At 39.3% G+C, this 18,664-nt stretch overlaps 1 protein-coding gene across 2 annotated transcripts; it reads right to left on the bottom strand.

The window, feature by feature from the left end:
• Window positions 1-1,438: 1,438 nt before the first annotated feature.
• klhl14 (kelch-like family member 14) lies at window positions 1,439-17,949 on the bottom strand. Of its 2 annotated transcripts, XM_034888710.1 has the most exons (9): window positions 17,073-17,949; window positions 15,358-16,258; window positions 13,286-13,407; window positions 9,181-9,270; window positions 8,384-8,462; window positions 7,744-7,934; window positions 4,282-4,440; window positions 2,820-2,977; window positions 1,439-2,174 (listed from the first exon to the last, which is right to left on the bottom strand). In XM_034888710.1, exons 2-9 carry the CDS (start codon window positions 16,233-16,235, stop codon window positions 2,034-2,036), a joined length of 1,818 nt encoding a protein of 605 aa, XP_034744601.1. In that variant the 5' UTR covers window positions 16,236-16,258; window positions 17,073-17,949; the 3' UTR covers window positions 1,439-2,033. The 2 variants fall into 2 exon arrangements, with proteins under 2 accessions (XP_034744601.1, XP_034744602.1); XM_034888711.1 differs by lacking the exon at window positions 17,073-17,949 and having other exon boundaries at window positions 15,358-17,052.
• Between the last annotated feature and the right edge of the window lie 715 nt (window positions 17,950-18,664).

Genomic DNA, 18,664 nt, shown 5'->3' with positions numbered 1-18,664 from the left:
TCTTCAGGTATGAAAGCTAGCTCTAGGCAAGCAGAAAGGGATGTGTCCTTATGACTTGTGAACACTTGGCATTTATTTTGTGTTTGAGTCTCATTTTGTCAAAGTGTGAAGTAGTGTTTTAATAAATTAGACAGATCTCCAAGTTCCTCTGTGTTCAGCGGCTCTTTCACAGGTTCATGACTCTTTAAAATTAGTGGTGAACAGTTCAACCAAAGAACGATTTTTGTGTCATTGGGTTGTTTCACTTCATTACATTTTGAGGCAGAAAACTATTCCAATAAAAATACAAAACTGGATAGTAGAAATATGTTTTTCTCTGTCATAAGCCCATCTCAAAATGAAACTTTGGAGAATTCCTAAACTCAGTTTAAGTATAGTGGATGTCCAATAAGGAACATCTTCATCTTTATACCGGTTTATTTTGTTATTATATGAGACCTTCATCAGACTGCTCACATCCACTTCATAGAACATTCTAATGAAGCAAGTCTTCTGTCCAGAATGTCAAAGAACTGAAAATGCATTTTAATCATCAAGAGTCAATTTATTTCCATATTCTAAAATGCAAAGGACATAACAGGATTTGAGAATAAATCCAAGGTTGAGTGCACAAAAATCTTTCACTGCAAGCGATTATGTACAAGAATGAAATCAACAAATCTTTACAGAATTCAACAGGTACTGCATCGATATTTAGAGTCAACTTTTTTCAACCTAATAATGTAGACTAGACTTCATTTGAGATTCATTTGATCTTCTTTTTTTTTTTTAAACAGCACAATGATTAATTAACATTTTTGTAAACTTTGTTTGCTGAATTAAAAGTTCACTATTAGTGCATTAAGGACCATTGAACACTTGTTTATTTTTCATACATTAAAGATTCAAATCCCGTCAAGGTAAATTCTCCGTGGCCTCATAAACAGGCCTGGTAGCATTCACCTGTAAAGGAGAACAAACTAATGTCCTCTTCATCTGTTTACCCAAACACGCTACCCATAAATACATTGGCTAGCAATTACAATTTGATTGTACCGTCATTGTATAATTAATGTGAACATTAGTGCTTCATGTGAATATTAAGAATCACCGGCAAAACTTCAGTTGCGTTTCTTTCTGCATGAAGAATATTTGCCACAAACATTTGGCAAGATTTTTTTCTGTTAAGTTATACAGAAACACGACTTCAGTCTGGGTTTAAACAATTAAGATAATTAGTTTTGCTGTAAATTAGGGCTGGGTGACATGGTAACATTCTCATAAAGATCATTGCGTTAATGTGTCTTTTTTACAATGTCCTGGTTGTGTTTGGATCCGGTATACCTGTACCTACCTGTGTACCTAGTTACAAGGTATTTTTGTCGGCTACATAATGATTGCAGTAAGGAAAGGTTTCTGGAAATGTCACCATTTTAGACAGGTAAATGTTATTCTTTTAGAGAAAGACAACAGTTGCATAATGATTCAACAACAGGATAAATGCACAATCCAGCGAGAGAGAAGTGAGTTATAACATGAGTGATGAAGAATATGTATACGCTTTGATCATTATTGTTAATGTAACTCACCCAGCCCTAGTTTAACTTAACCCCATGATGACAATTTTGGACCGATCACCTTTTCTCACAGTGTTAGTCCATTAAACAACACTGCATTAAATGGAATTATGCCTCTACTGAATACAAGATACAATGGATTTGAAAGCTATAATTCATTTCAACACTATGCGTGCTATAGAAGAGAAGCAAAAAACACTTACTATCAGATTAAATCAAATCAAATATGAAACTGACCATTTCTCAGAACACAGATGATTAAATACATGAGTTACACAATTCTTTTTTTCAAACCTTCAGTAGGGAATAACGAAAGTGCTCTGGTCAAACCTGTAAAAAAATAATTTATACACACCCCAGTCATCTGACCGGAGGGTTTGTCAGAAAATTATTGAACAACTGTTTTGCTTATTGATGGTCCTGCCTCCATTCACACTCCCGCTCCACACCCTTACCGCCCTTCAGTTGGATTAGTTGTCATTTGTTAAAGGGAAGGCAGGCAGGTAGTATGACAGTGGAACAGGCTGGGCCCGCTAAGGGCTCTGCCACCTCTCCCTCCAACTCTGTCCATGTTCCTTTCTCTGGGCTGTAGCAGATGGTAGAAGACTTATAGGCCCCCTGAGGAAAAACAAATCAAGTCATTCTCTTCGTTCCTGTTGGCGCTGTTTGGATTTAAAATGGAAATGGAAAAAACTCAGTTTTTATATAAATGCATGTGGTCAAAAACAGCAGGGACTTTAAAGATTAAGTCTGGTTATTTTCTATATTTTTCTTTTACAAATTCCATGTAGAGACCAACAATGAACTAATCCTACTAACAAGCGGTGCCTGCTTAGCCGCAGCCTGATATAGCTTATGGCTCTGTGCAGCGGACCCACACCAAAAACGCGGTGACACACTCCTTCATCACCATGAACCCGCACACTGTACTGGAGCCCATCTTGCTGCTGAAAATACTCACTAGTGCACCAAATACGCAGCTGCAAATAGTTCCCAACAAATCCACTATTTATTCCTGTCTTTGAGTGACATTTGCTAAAAAAAAACTATGATGCCCAGATTTTTAAGAAAATTAATTTTTAAAGTCAAAATCATTTATATAGATTTTATTTTTTCTGACCCATGCCACAGATGGGTTCTGAAAGACTTTTTGCATTGTAAGTTTTGGTGTTTTTATAGGATTTGTTGACAAAAAAAAAATTTGACTTTTGCCAGCCCTCGGTTTTGATATAAAATAATCTAATATGATATGTAAGATTATACCATGCTCCAGCTGTAGCCGCCCACGAGGAAGATGCTGTCATCCAACACAGCACAGCCTGGGCCGCTGCGGCCCTCCAGGATGGGTGTCTGCAGGATGTTCCACTGGTCAGCTTTCGGGTCGTAACACTCCACCAACATTACGTCAAGGTGGGAGAACCCTATGTGATGGAGGAAGACAAGGATCTTAAACTCATGAAAGTACTTCAGTGAAGTTAATAATGAAGGTCCAGGATACAGTAATATACTGCTTTTTCTAAACTTTAAAGGCCATGACAACACATTTTTGCAAACAACCTCTTACTCTAAGCATTACTCTAACACTTTTAGTTTTTTTCTTTGTGCTGTTTCCTACACGCTCTTCTTACTGTTTTTTTAAGTGGGTGGCAAAAGGGTGATGTCACGTACTTCTGTGGACCAATCAGTATATAACAACATTTTAATGAAAAATTAAAGACAGTCATGGTTTTATTTGTTTATGTTGCCGGGTCAAATTTGATCAAACTACACACACAGTCCTCATTAGGCCGATTAGATGAGATTTTAAGTGTTAAACTCGTAAAGGTGCTCCAAGCGATGTTTTGTGACGTTACTTCCTGTTGATGTTCGAAGTCTTTTCAAACAAAACGAGACTAGCTTGCCCCTCCTTCCTCCTCATCCCGTCCCCTCCCATCTGTGCTTCCGCGCACTAACCCTCCCACTCCCGAATCCTTCTGGTCGGTTATTGGTTGGAACCCTGGAACACTGTCTGTGTATGCTTCGTGGTGCAGGTGGGCACATTTTATTTTTGTTGCCGTTTGTAGACCTGTAGGCTGTCTACAGAGGCCGCGTTTTTTTACAATGTGTTCTGGGAACAGGCAGCTCGTTGATAGTGGGGAGATGTTTGCTGTATGTGACAACAAATGTTCTATCCTAAACACGCATGACATTGTTTACAGCACCTTTAGTAAAGTCCAGGGGAGCTTTCTTTCTGCTAATTTTACCTTGTTTGATTTGATTTAATGTTAATGACAAATACTTTTTAGATTTAAAATAAAATGTACCGTACTATGCAGCTAAAAGGCCCCGTCATTGAACAAATGCCCAGTAAAGACAGTAAAAAACACACATCAACTCAACAAAAATAAACCTCAAAGACAGTTGTGACAGATCTCAGTGCACTTATGCTAAATTTTCATGAGCTGAATTTTACACGGTGGCAGTGAAAAGCCATTTAGAGCTACTTAAATGTACATTTAACAGTATTCCAAACGCCAGCATTCAGTTTTGCCAACCAAATACAAATGCACAACATGTAACTGTAAATCACACGTGTTTTTCTTTTTTCTTTGCTTTTTGTACCTTAAATGATGACGTGTAGCTGAGGGTGCACCGTGTTATAAAGGCCATCGTTGCCTGCTCGCATCACCATCATCTCTTTCACTTTTCTCTTTCTGTTAATTTCCTGAAACGCTCGAGTGCTTACCTTTCAAATGGTTTCCACCAATAGCATATAGGCGGTCGTTCATTCCAGCCAGGGCATGAATGGCACGCTTTGTGTTCATATCCTGTTTCCTCGCCCACACATCCATTACAGGGTCATAACAGTAGAGCCAGGACACATACTCCCCATTGTGCACCCCTCCTGCAAACACAAAACTTCACCTTTAATACTGTGTTGAGGTTCTTACTGTAGGAAGACACACTGGCTGCTCATGTCATGATTTTAATTTAATAATAATAAATACTGTTTATTGGTCCCCAGTGGGGAAGTTACAATTGACACTGTTTTGTTAAAAATCACTACACAGGACTGATAATCGTGACACGCACACACACACACACACACACACACACACACACAAATGGAGAGATGTCAGAGTGAGTGGGCTACCAGTGCTGGACCAGCACCCTGAGCGAATGGGGGGGGGGGGGGGGGGGGGGGGGGGGGGGGGGGGGGGGGGTACAGTGCCTTGCTCAAGAGCACCTGGCAGCGCCCAGGAGGTGAACTGCCATTTCTCCAGCTACCAGTACTCGGTACTTTGGTCCGTACTGGGACTTGAACCAGCCCAACCAACCCAACGTCCTACGGACTGAGCTACTGCCACCCAAAACACTCTGATCAATAACCATGAATTGATTTTTTGCTGACCTTGAACCAGTTTTGAAACAAATTCTATGTTATGTTATATTTCTTTAATTCTGAAAATAATACTTTCCAGCCACATATGTTTACAGAGAAACTTGATCTTTGTATCTCTGGCTAGACTTTTTTAATTAAAATATTGCAGTGCGTAAAAGTTAATGGTGCCTTTTCCAACCAGCTGTATTCAAACACTCAAAGTTGGTGTCTTTTATCTCTTTAGTTTTTTTTGTACTGTAATAACTGGTGTGGTGCATTATACAGAACAATAGTCATAAAACTCACTGATGATTCAGTGATAGCTTGTGGAAGGAGAGGATTTTGGTTTATAACATTCAGCGTTGGTTGGTATGATGCATATTTGACTGGTATAGATGGCACTAAAATAAAGGATATTATTTTAGATTTTAGAAAAAATGTTGCATGAAATTTATATTGAAGCATATTGAACTGGTTATGAAACATTTGTATTGCAGCGTTTCATGCATCTTTAACCTGCAAGAACTGACTAATCAAAAAGCAAAATTGAAATGTAATCATTATGGAACAGAATGACACTTGTTGGTATTATCATACATTAAATTCATTGTCTACAAATGGTAATGCATTACTTTGTAAGATGCTCTTTGATTTTATAATTTAATCAATGCATTATCAATCTATGAATTACAGGAAGGTCTGTCTGTCTGTGTGTCTGTTATTTGCATATCTCCCGAACATCTACTCTGATGGATTTCAAACTTGACAGATGTCTTGCTATGGGCACGAGTAAGTGCAGTGCCAAACGTTGACATTGTTTGGATTAGAAATGCAAAAAGACATTGTTATATATATATCGGTAAAAGAAGCACACATTGGCTTTACCCGCTCTAGCCGCTGGCCACTCCCCCTCTCACCCTGCACACTGAGTGAGCACAGCGCAGGACCAGAGACAGAGAGGGTCGAAGAAAGCAGCGGAGCTTTTGACAGCTACAACGTGAAATACACCTCAGACCCAAACAATCTATCTAATAAACTGATAGGGCTGGCAAGAGGTTGTCTAGCACTAGGACCCAGCCAAAGGGGTTGAGTCTATAAATAGGGGAGGGAAACTCACCTGGATCTTTCTTTCTGCAGTCAGACACACCTACGAGAGCAGCTGAAGCCAGCTTTTGTTTGGTGCTAACCCTAACCCTAACCCATTATTGTTGACGATATTTCTCTCTTGCTCTCTCTCTTTCTCTCTCTCTTTCTCTCCTAATCTTTTTCTGTTGGTTGATTAACGCTGATATAATATACGCTGGTTAGCTCTCATAACGGGCCAAGTGGGTGGCAATGATTCCACTAGGCTAATGTCTGATTACTCAACATTTTCATTGTGATATTTTGTGACTACATTCTAAATCTCACGTTCTATGTTAGGTAAATATAATAGTACAATCTCTTGCACTGATGTTGTGATAGACTACACTGTAAGTCTCTACAGTGTAGTTGCACATTAAGTAGTTTGGGGTCCTTTTGTAAGCAATTTTGGGGTACAATTTGGTTTTGAAGAATTCTACAAGCAGCAATACCATGGACCAAGCAATCGACCCAATGGGCACTGTACTAGTATTTTTTTTAATTATCACGTTTGATTTATAAAATCTTAATTTGCAAAGTAATTTGTAACTATAGCTGTCAAACAAACTTAATGATATTAAAAGTACATTATTTCTCTTCAACAGGGGGACCTGTGCCCCTAGGGGGTCCTCAGAGTCACTGCAGGGGGTCAGCCAGTGAAAAGAAACTCCTGCAAATTGTTTAACGTGAAAAAACTAAAATTTTATAGTAAGGAATGTTTCGATACTTCATCTGGCAAAATTAATTAAGGGAGTTTCTTTGCAACTTTTGAAATATTTTTTTTCAAAAATAAAAATGGGTAAAATTAATACAACATATATAAATATGAATCAGCCTATTTGTGAAGAAAAAAAAACATTTATGATAGGATTACTGGCCTATCATATTGTACCCATGAGGAAAGGTAGTCACTAAGGTAGCCACAGATACAGTTAATAAGGATTGACTGTGCCACATGTATGTTTCAACATTAAAACAATATTTATAAAAATCATACCAACTAATATTCAATACCTTAGCATTCTATGCACTAAAGATATATGCATATGCTTTAGGCTGCCGCCCAGTTTAATATGCAACTTAATTTTATACAACATGAAGTAAGAGGTCCCTGCTCCATCTGTCTCAGATAAGGGGTCCTTGGCTTAAAAAAAACATTGAAGACCCTTGCTCTAAACTGTAGTAGAATAGATGTTTAAATACTCTAAATACTAAAGTATAACTACCTCATATTTGTACTTAAATGTACTTAGTTACAATCCATTAATGCTTAACTCTGTACTGTGTTGGTGTTTATGGTTGTTGTCTGTGTTGAGTGTTTTTTCAATATGATATATTTTGGGGCACCTGGGTAGCTCAACCGGAAGAGCGTGTGCCCCATGTAAAGAGGCTCGGTCCTTGTCACAGCGGCTGCAGGTTCAAGTCTAACCTGCGGCCCTTTGCAGCATGTCATTCCCCCTCTCTCTTCCCATTCATTCCTAAGCTGTCATATCAATTAAAGGCCTAAAATGACACCCACCAAAAAATCCCAAAATACAAATAAAGTAGTATTTCTTATTCAAATGCTGAGCAATGAACATTATAAAAACAACATTCTGTCTATGTTATGTAGTGGAGGGATAACTTATTATTTGCAGAGAGTTAAATGGGTTTTATCATGACAAAAGAAGATGGGATAATAAGTGTGGCAGGTTCTCTCCTGACCTGATATGTAGATCTTGCCGTTGTGCACGGCTCCTGCATGGGCAGCCAGAGGCTGCGGCAGAGACGAAACGTAGTTCCACTCGTTAGTCTCCAGGTTGTAGGACTCAACGCTGGAGAGGTAGCCACTCTCGTTCCTACCACCAATCACGTACAGGTGCTTATCCAGGCGGCAGGCAAAGAAACTGGCTCTCCTGAGGAAGGAAGTGTCAACCAGACAACATCATTAAATAAACCAGCAATGACTAGTTTGTGTAAGCTGGAAATCACCTTACACACAACCATTTATTAACTGTGCTAGTCATATGCTTACCAGTTGTGAGCACTTCTATTGAAGCGAGAATAATGGCTGTAGTTACTTTTTCATTAGACATTTAACTTAATGTCATAACATCATAAATTCTAAAGATGATAATGTACATCTAAAGTAATAGAGATCAATACCAATGTGTGTATGCAAACAAAAAATATAAACATTGTTTTCATTATATTTGACTTATTAGAAGTCAATAAAGTGTGTGCAGTTCTTTCAAGACCCTTGAAATCCTACAGTCTCTTGATGCATCATCAGAGTTACTGTAACTATATCTTCTTTTGGCCAGTATGAATGAAAGATTCTGTATTCAACTACAAACAGACTTACCTCTCCTGCATAGGAGGCAACTGTATCCAACTGTTGAATCTGGGATCGTAGCGGCTCACAAAATGAGTGCTGTGTTTTCCTGCAAAACAGACACAAATCCAGATGACAGTAATTACTCTGATTACAAGTCTTTAGGGTTCAACACAGTTTAGGTAGACTATGGCAGTGCTTAGGTGTAATTGGTTAACTCTTTGCCAATTATTTTGTAATACACAGCACCAATTAAATGCACAACTGTTACTCTGAGAGTCTTCATTTAATGTAAACATATCTGAAATTCACCACCCACACACTTGTTCAAAACCTCTTAAATTATCGCTAATAATGTGTATTGGTATTGTATTGATTTTCACTCTCAGAACTAAATAAACACTACTAATTTCCCTATGTGCAGCAGTGTATTGTTATGATACTTGGTGAAAAAAGAACTAAAAGCACAGTATCAGATTTTGTTGATCATTTACAGTCTTTGTTTCCTTCTACGGCGGTGTGTAACCACCATTTCACAGAAAGCTCTCAACACTTCCACTCCACAAATATTTCACTGTTAATAACAGTTATTGTTCTATGCCAATTATTGACAAGTGTTGAATGGAGTGTTGTTTGTTCACTCAAAGCTGAACTGGCTCTACAATGAGTGGGGCCAAAACTATCAAGTGTTACATTAGTGTAACTCTGATGGGATTGAACTTGCATAAAATCTGGTTTAGAGCGCTCTCTACAATCAGTCACCACTGCCAAATCTGCTGTGTGAAATCACTGGAAAGGAAGACATTCAGTCCGTAGTGTGACTGTACCATTGGGGTTCCACTGGTCCTCTCCGCCCAGCAGCAGCAGGAAGTTCTCCACCTCCACCACGCAGTGATGGGCGCTGTTGTAAGGCATTACTAGACGGGAAACAGAAATCAAAATCTGTCAATCACAAAAATGCATAAATGATGGTCAGTAAAGTTGAAATCAAAACTCTGTAATGTACTGTAAATACTATTATAAAAAAAAGTCATATGTAAACCCCAAGAAACACAACCTTTTTTTCATAAAATAATGAATGCCTCCTTAATGAAGATTGGCATGTAACCCAGGCTATTTAGGCCACACTATGGACAACCCTAATCCTAACCCTGGTGTGGAAATAAAGTCTAATGACCTTCCCAGATAATACTTGATTTAAAAGTGCACCATGAACAAAGTTTTAATTCCACAGCTTTAGACTATTTGACCATTACAGTTGTCTCTCACAAACACAATAGGGGTGGTTTAAAAAAGAAATAGCATGCAGATAAAAACAAAATGTTTGAGGCAACAACAAAAACAACAGTACTTTCATTCATCCATAAATGAATAAAGCCACTGTTTATGGTGTGTGCGTAACCTAAAATACTGTTAACATAAGCTTCATTTGCCATCAAATATAATGCTAAAACTAATTTTACAAATCAATTCTATTCTTAAATAAATCATAATAATAACTGAATGGCAGTTACAATGGAATTAGGTTCTTATTAATAGAACATCTATGTAAACTATTTAAAAAATAAACATTTGTACCAGAAGTGTTCCTAATTTAGTGTCTGTTGTTATTTCGTCATGCTGAGTGTCCAGAGTGGGTCAACGGGTTAGGGTTTATTTTCATTGCTTTCGTTCTGAAACCTTCCATTCATCAATCTACGGGAAGTTATTTTTTGTGGGGAATCAAGCCATCATCAGCAATCAACATCAACTGTTTGTTACAATTCTATCTATCTATCTATCTATCTATCTATCTATCTATCTATCTATCTATCTATCTATCTATCTATCTATCTATCTATCTAACTTTAACTTACCTGCCGGACTGAATCTCACAGTGCAATAGTTCTCTTTTTGTCCTTATCTCACATTAAAATATCCCACAGTAGTTTTTCATCAAGCAATATATTGAGTATGTCCAATATACACAATCTTTAGTGTATCATACTCATACAAGTTAGATTAAATGGCTACAAGCCCACAGCTTCAGCAGGACCCCTTGTGGAGGTTTTTTCCTTGTGTATGTTTTTTTGTGCTCCTCTTCTCTCCTCTGTCTTCTTTTGCTGAAGTGACCCCATTGAGATGTAGAGAAATGGTCTTAGGTGACAGTCATAATGAACATGATCGTGTTCACTCAATAAATCTCAGGCCCGGTGCTTTTTGAGCACAAATCAGTGAAATGTTAAAGCCCACCTGTCTGTCTCCATCAGTCATTTCCACTGTCACCTCCCCACCGCCTGATGGATCACAGTTGCTGCAAAATTAGACAGCCTTGAATCTCATTTCTTTCCAATTGGCCTCTCCCTGCAATATCACTCTGACTGGCTGACATGTGCCGGTCCTCTATGGGAGGGGAGTCTCAGATAGGAACTAATACTACATACACTAAACACAGCTTTATCTCGAGACGAGGGATTAGGTTGCCTGCCTCCAGTGCACCTCAAAGATGAGTGCCATATGACTGCCAAATTCCCTTACATGCGATTTACATTATAATTCAGTCAGCAGTACTGTATATAGGACATGGATGGGTGGCTTTTTATTTGATGTCTAGTGACTTGTACTCATACTAAAAATCATCTTGTACCCCTGTGAAAAGAAGATTATTGCTTTTCAGTATGTCACAGGCTGCAGTCTGAGGAGTGCGTTGGGAGGATTTGGGACATTTGCCCGCCTCTACAGGTGCCTCAGATAGAGGTGAACATATAATAATACTTATAATAATAATAATAATAATAATAATAATAATAATAATAATAATAATAATAATAATAATAATAATAAATAATTATCGTGACCTCTGTAATAGTTTTGTGCCGTGAAAATAAATTCAACGTATAAATTATATTTCCTTCTACAACAAGTAAGACTTAACCAAGAAATTTCACCTGAGAAAGAGTATGAAATTAATCTACCTATCTCTCCCTAAATCTTCCTCTAACCCCAAGGGTGAACAGCCAAAGGAGGGCGGGATGAACACGTCCTCTACGAGATGGACGCCATCACTCCAGTCTACAGTGAGCTCTAGGGCTCACTAGAGGGAGTCAGAAACCTCTGCATGGAGGCACAGTCTGGGTTGGTTGAATGAGTCCACAGCTAATGCACCACTGCCACTCGAGCGCTGACGTGCCTTTAAAGCCATTACAATTGCATCCCACTGAGCTGAATTTCCTTTGTTCTAGGCCATGCTGAGTAGATGAGGTCCATTTCCAAGTGGGAGATTTTAATATCAGGTTAGTTTAAAAGAAGAAGAGAATAGTCCAGCATTGTGGCAGAGCTGCGCCTGCCTTTGTCTTGTGTTTGTCCACGCTGCTGTGGGTACACTAGATGGCAAACTTTACACTGGAATCACCAAGCAGTAGATATATCTTGCACAAACGAGTGGAATCAGATTCTTCCCAAATTGTGTTGATGAATGTCTTAATCAAAGGCTGTCCCTCTTAGGTTTCGCCTCATTGAAAAGTTATGATTGAATGTTAATAATCTTCTATTCCGCATCCATTGTGTGGAGGCTACATCAGATGGTCACTGATGTGTTAAGGGGATGATTTTGCAGTTTTGTCCTTCCACTTGGTCACGGACCATTTGAGTGTTAACTTTTTAGTTTTGAGTGATGGAAATCCCTACTGACCTTTTTGCTTGTTGCAGTCTATACCCAGGAGTGTAAGTTAAATGAGAAAGTGAAAACATAAACACCAGTGAGTTTCAGTACTGTACACATGCATGGCTCCATTAGTAAAATGCACCCCGACAGATTTGGCCAAACATGAGCTAAAATAACAAATTACGGCCAAGAAATGTTTGAGTAGCTAAAATATTTGAGCAGAGGTAAAAATAAGGTCCAAAACTTTTTTCTGAATTTAAGACACAACAATCGAAAAACACAACATTCATTCATAACTTGTGCTATAAAGTGAGAGTATAAACTGCACAATATCGAGCTGACAGAAAACAGACCAATGGCTAATATGTACGAATGAAGAGACACTGCTGAGATATGGCTTCAACCAAAACAAAAGGACAAAAACTCAATATGTCTGGCAATGATGATGCTAAGGACAAATATGGTTTCCCATTAGTTCCTTTTTGACCTTTGCAATATGACAACAATATAGTGGTGAGCCATAAAAGGTCAGGGAAGAAAAAAGAGCACTTTACAGAGGTGCAGGAAGTCTTCAAATATGTTCTCTATATACACTACATTTATTTTCGATATAATACAGCAGATTCTTTGGGGAGATTATTACAACTTGCTTTCAATGTGATAATATGAAATCAATATCATAAACTGTCCATTCATGTAACTTCCTACAGGTTATGGGAGATGTCTTTATATCTTATTTTTCTTATTTAGTTAATAAAAATCATATATTTGCGTTTGTATTTTTGTATCTTTACAGCTGCTGTGTTCCACTAACCCCAGCCATCTCTTTGGTCTTTAACTCACCGTATATAAACCTAATATAAATAGTGACACCAGGTCAACCGTCTGTGTTTCAGTTTGATAGTGTAATTGAATCTCACGCAATCATCAATGTGAGTGAATTATCAAGCTACATAACGGTCATTGTTGTTCTCTCTCTGCCAAAATAGATCATTAGATTCAAATCTGATCATGCATCCTGCCAGCATATTTCAGCAAAAATAAGGTAAACCGGGCATGAAGCTCCACAGTGCTGTGAAGTCACGCTCTGATTAAAAACTTATATTAAAAGTGATAGTGATACATTATTACCTAAAGGATTTAGGGAACTCCTTCCCCTCATTTTCCATTGAAATTAACCTGTGTTACAGTCTTCCATAGGAACAACTTTCTCTCATCATAAAAGCCACTAACACAAGATGCCTCAGGTAAAAAATAAAAAAAAAGGCAGGAGAGCATTTTCTACTCACTTGTGAGGATCTTCCATGTCTTTTTCTCGTCGTCATAGTACTGAACCAAATTGCTGGGGAGGCGATCAGGTCCAGGAGGCAAACCACCCACCAGTAACAGCATTCTCTTATTGGAACGGATTCTGTAATGTGTGTGTGGACAAGTGTTAGGAAACAAGGAATATAACAGGTATTAAGACTAAAAAAAAAACATCCAAAAGGCCAAGATTAGCTCAACCTAAAACGGGACACCTTTGATTTCTTAATTTACATTATTATGTTGATAGTAATAGCAGCAGTTGCCCGGCATATTTAGATTTTCGATCTTAAAATGTTTAATGTATGAATTAAATCATCAACGAAAAAATTCAAGAATTCATGAATTAGATTAATAACTGCTCCTAGTGAGCTTCTACTACTAACTACTGAAGTTGAAGATACAAATCAGGCAATATGTGGCCACGTTTATTATAATTAACAAAAAAAAACAGCATGCTCATCCTTTTGATGCATTATTGAATGGTTATTTTACTCTGAAGATATCTTTTCAATTAGCTGTGAAGCGAAGAAGATACTGCAGGGTGCCATGCTGGAGGCTAAAAGCGCAATTGAGTACATAAACCTGGCTATACAATGTCTCCATTTCATTGGCTGCAGTGATTCATGTGACATCTCTGAGCCAGTTGTGTGATAGTTCCTGCTGTTTGTATATGATCTATAACCCAAAAGCTGCACACTTTACTGTACATTAATGACCGTTATCTGTCTCCTAATGGATTTGAACACACATTTACCAATGTATCACAATCTGCAGTAAAAAATATTAAGAGCAGCTGGCCTTTATATTCAGTCACGTTCACCTTTTTCACATTTTACTTTTTTATGCTTGGAAAAATCCCAGTCGTCTCGGTACATTCTCTATGCTACTGGCCCACTCGGAAGTGTTTGGGGTTATTCATATGCAAATGAGCCCCTGGACATAGATAATGGTGATTAATTGAGAGGAGAGAAACAGTGGCATGTGAAACTAATTATGAGGATTCCTGATTCTTTGCTCATTCAGGTCCATATGTGGGAATAGATATCTTATTGGGATAATAGATTTCTTTTTAATTATTTCACTTTTAGATTCTTGGTACAAAATTTCATTTTCATGTTTAAAGAATCCCAATGCCACAGTTCTAATTTTCTGCTCTATAAAGTTATATGCATGAGTTGAAAATTGCAACACTTATGCCAACACTACTCAAAAGATGTTTAGCTTTGACTGAACGGTCAGCTCTGTAAACAAAACCTGCACAATCAATCAATCAATCAACTTACTGACCAAGCCTGCCTACTTACCAGCTCCTTAAAGTGCTGATCAGGACAAACATGGAAGTGTTAGCCTTGGCCTATTTTTGTGTGAGTGAGACATTTTTATCTAATGTGAATATAGGGAGCATTGTCAAATTGTCCCTTCTTTGATAAGTCCTTAAAATATAATACATACCGAAATATATTGAATTCCCTCTGACTGTATTTTGTTTGTTGTATCCTCAATAGCTGCGATATTCTTGTACTCATACCAGAATTGTAACATAATCACCATGTAATCCTGATAACAATTCAATTTAAATTGTATTCATGAGAGTTGCTACACATCAAACACATAACCTTTATCTAGTTTGCTACATCTTGTCTACACTGATTACAAAGCAATTACACAGATGTGTGAGGAAATAGACTTGTTGTCTTTTCACTAAAACATAAGGTAAACTTGTTATTGTGGATACAGTGTAGCATAGAGTAGATCAAGCCTCTTGACAGCTGGCAGTCTCTTACAGTAAAAGCCCCACAATCCTCATTAACTGGGCCTCAGACCTCCCATCTCTGCTCGGCCTCCTACATGGTCTAAACCACACAGGCTGTGCAACCAGTGTTTGAGCGAGTGGGCAATACTTGAGTTGGCAATTTGTTCAAATTTAACAAGTGGGAGGCATTTAATCGCTTTCCGTCCACTCTCAAACAGCTTATTGCTGTGTGTATGTATGTGTGTGTGCGTGTGTGTGTTTCTCTTTTTGTATCTTTAAGTTGGTCGGTCTCATCCTCACCTGCTGGCCGTGGTCTGCCTGCAGTGCTGCCTGAAGGGCATAAGGTGGTAGTTCATGGCATCCATGAGTAGTTTCTGGCACACAGGGTCACTCCTCATGAAGTCAACAGACTGCACCCTCTCAACCAACTCTGGAGCAGGTATGAGGGCGAAGCGCAGCCTCTTCATGAGGTCCGGCGCGTAGTGCATGCGAGTCTCGCGGTCATGCTCCAGCCAGAGGACTGACATCTGGAATAGAGCCAGCTCTGACTCCACTGGGGGTGGCAGAGCATCTAGCATGGCACACATCTCCTCAAAGTTCAGCAGAAGCACATCCTCCACCAGGTACTTGTTGGCCAGCTTCTTGGTCTCATCCAGTCCATGGAGTGCAGCAATCTTGCAGATCTGCTTGTAGTTCTGCACAGAGATCTGGTCGTTGAGGAACTGCACGCTAAGCTTGGTAATCTGAGGGATGTTGAGGATCTTGCTGACTGACAGCACCTCTTCCACTGTGTCCAGGGAAAGAGTCACATTGGCAGTGTACAAGTACTCCAGCACTAACCGTAGTCCAATGGAGGAGCAGCCCTGGAGTACCAGGTTATTGATGGGCCTGGCGCTAGGGGTCACCAGCTTGTCATCAGGTGAGGATGAGGGGGTCCCACTGCTGCCCTGGTCCCCTTTGCTCCCCTCATTGTTGATTACATTGTGGGAAGAGAAGAGGGATCTGAAATACTGGGAGCAGGATGCCAGCACAGCTTTGTGGCAGTGGAACTGCTGTCCCTGGGCAGTGAGAGTCACATCACAGAAAAGCTGTTTTCTCCATAAGAGATTGAGCCCGTGCAGCAGGGTGTCACTGTGTGTTGGGTCAAAGGTGGATGTTCTATCACCCGATCTGGACATGACTTCCTGGCTGTGAACGCCACCTAGGCAACAAATAAACCATGCAAGCCATTTACCTCATGTCATGTATTTGCACAACTCACAGCAGCCTATGGAAGCTATCAGTCAACTATTGCAATAGAAAACGATTTCTCGAGTTACGTTATTGAACAGATCTCCCGTCCATCCATGCCATGCAGCCGGCGAGAATCAACATCCAATGCGGCTTCAGTCGCTTTTCAACTTTGAGCTCTGGTCGTAAAGCAACAAACAAAAACGCAGTAGTTCCCAGGGCGTACCACTCTTATTCATTCTCAACTCAAGATGATTTAAATGGAGGCTGAGGTTTGAAGGGCGCTGTCAAAACAAAACGAGGATACGGAGATGCTGCAGCGCTTTCCCCTCCGTAACGCGGCTGAAGTTGTCGGATAAAGAAACACAGACACGGTGGACGGATAACATGCAGCATTCAGCTTACACTTCTCCTTTCTCCTATCTTGCTGCACACCCCCACAATGAGGACATTACACATCGAAGACATATTTACGGAGTCATACAAAAGCAATTAGTTTGTCTCTGTGCCGTCAGCAGCAGTAGCCTACGGGTGTGTTTCGCTTTTAGCCTACCTGAGTTAAGCGGACGTGAGTATCGAAAGATATTCTCTGAAATGCAGCTTTCGGTAAACTTAAACCTAATATGCATTTCTATTGTTTCCTAGGCTCTACAAAAGCTATTTCTATGTGCGCAATGTGTGTAAACTTGACACAAGCGTGCTGTAACGTTGTCGCCAGATTCACTTAAAGCGCCTGTCACAACTAAATGATGTGAGCAGCTCGCCTGAGAAGCAGCCAAACTTACCTGACTTCAGCTCTTGACAAAAAAAAAAGAAAGTAAGCTTCTGGTTCCCAATATTCTCACTTGAATTGTTCCTTTGTTCTTCTTTTAAGAAAATGTCCTTTCCTTTTAAAGTCTAAGGTCGGTGGTGTCTGAAAATAACCATTGATTCCAACTCATAAAGTCACTATTTCAGGTTATTTGTTGACGTTGATCATTTGTTCTTCTGAATTAACAAGAAGTGTGTGAGTGTGTGAGAGGGAGCTGTGCTTTCTGCAAGAGAAGAAGAAGAAGAAATATACGTGTGACAAATTATGCTACCAAGAAACAACACATCATTATCCTTGGGCCTGGGGCTCAGTGAGTCGTAACGAGAGTAATAGGAAATCCACGGTTGGGGAGAGAAACGGTCGTGCATGGCCGGTGGAGAGAGACCATGCAGGGGTATGGATGCTGGAGAGACTCGCAAAATTATGGCTCAAGGCTATTGTAAAAACTGTCGAGCGTAAATGACTGCGATTTCAAACATCTATGGAAGAAAGAAAAGAGAAAGGGGGAGAAAAACCGAGTCTTTCCCTCGCTGTTATAGAGAGAACCGTCAAGTTTTAGTGCGCATTGCTAATTAGTCAATTTCTCTCTGCCTTCACAGCCCGACGACTTTGCTGCTGAGCTGAAACTGCTAATTTCTGGGACCAGCCTTTTTTTGGCTGTGAACTGGATGGATGAATGGCTTGTCTCGCACAAATGACAAAAAGCCCCTGCCTTAATCTCCATCGCCAAAATAACCCCTCATCTCATTCTGCTCCTGCTAGTCCTTTAAAAGAAGGTGTTCTCTACACAAACTCAAGTTTTTTCATCTGCATCAAAAACACTACATGCACTATAATGTCCACACATTGTTTATAATGTTGAAGTAAAGCACATATAAAATACCCCTTTTGTCATTTCTATAAGCAGCAGGCCGACACACATACACACACACACACATCATGAAACACAACACGAACCCAAAGTATGTAAAGTTATTAAAGAAAAAGTCTACCAAAACATAGTGTTTTCATGTGCTATGATACATCCGATCCGTTCGCTGTTTTACAACTTGAGGTCTAGCTGCAAGCCTGAAAACACAAAGGGTTGAAACCTAATACAACATCCATCAGTGCACAGTAGTGTGTTGTAATGTGACAGCCCTTGTTGGATATTTAGATTCCATATGTCTACACACTTTCACTTACAAGACTGACCTTTAACCCCTAAAACAAGTTGATTGATGAATCTCACAATGACAAAAAAGACTCCTTGTTGTCTTAAGTGACTTTCCACAATTGTATTGTGCAATTCATTGCACTCAAGAACAGCCAATATGCTAAAATCACCCAATGTACTTTCAGTCATGTATTATAAATGCAGTTACTGTCAAACTACTACATATATTCCTTTACCACAGTATACAAACTACGCAACTCCAGCCTGAAGCATGAGGTCTGGATGTCTAAAACTGACATTTGAAAACTTGGGGGAGAAAACTAATCTTATCATCCAAATTAAGACTATATCATTCCTATGACCCTGCTCATGAATAATCAGGTAATCGTTATATTTTGTGGGTTGAAAAC

The sequence above is a fragment of the Etheostoma cragini genome, chromosome 12, assembly GCF_013103735.1.
Source record: "Etheostoma cragini isolate CJK2018 chromosome 12, CSU_Ecrag_1.0, whole genome shotgun sequence".
Taxonomy (NCBI): domain Eukaryota; kingdom Metazoa; phylum Chordata; class Actinopteri; order Perciformes; family Percidae; genus Etheostoma; species Etheostoma cragini.
This window is presented reverse-complemented; position numbering and strand designations above follow the sequence as displayed.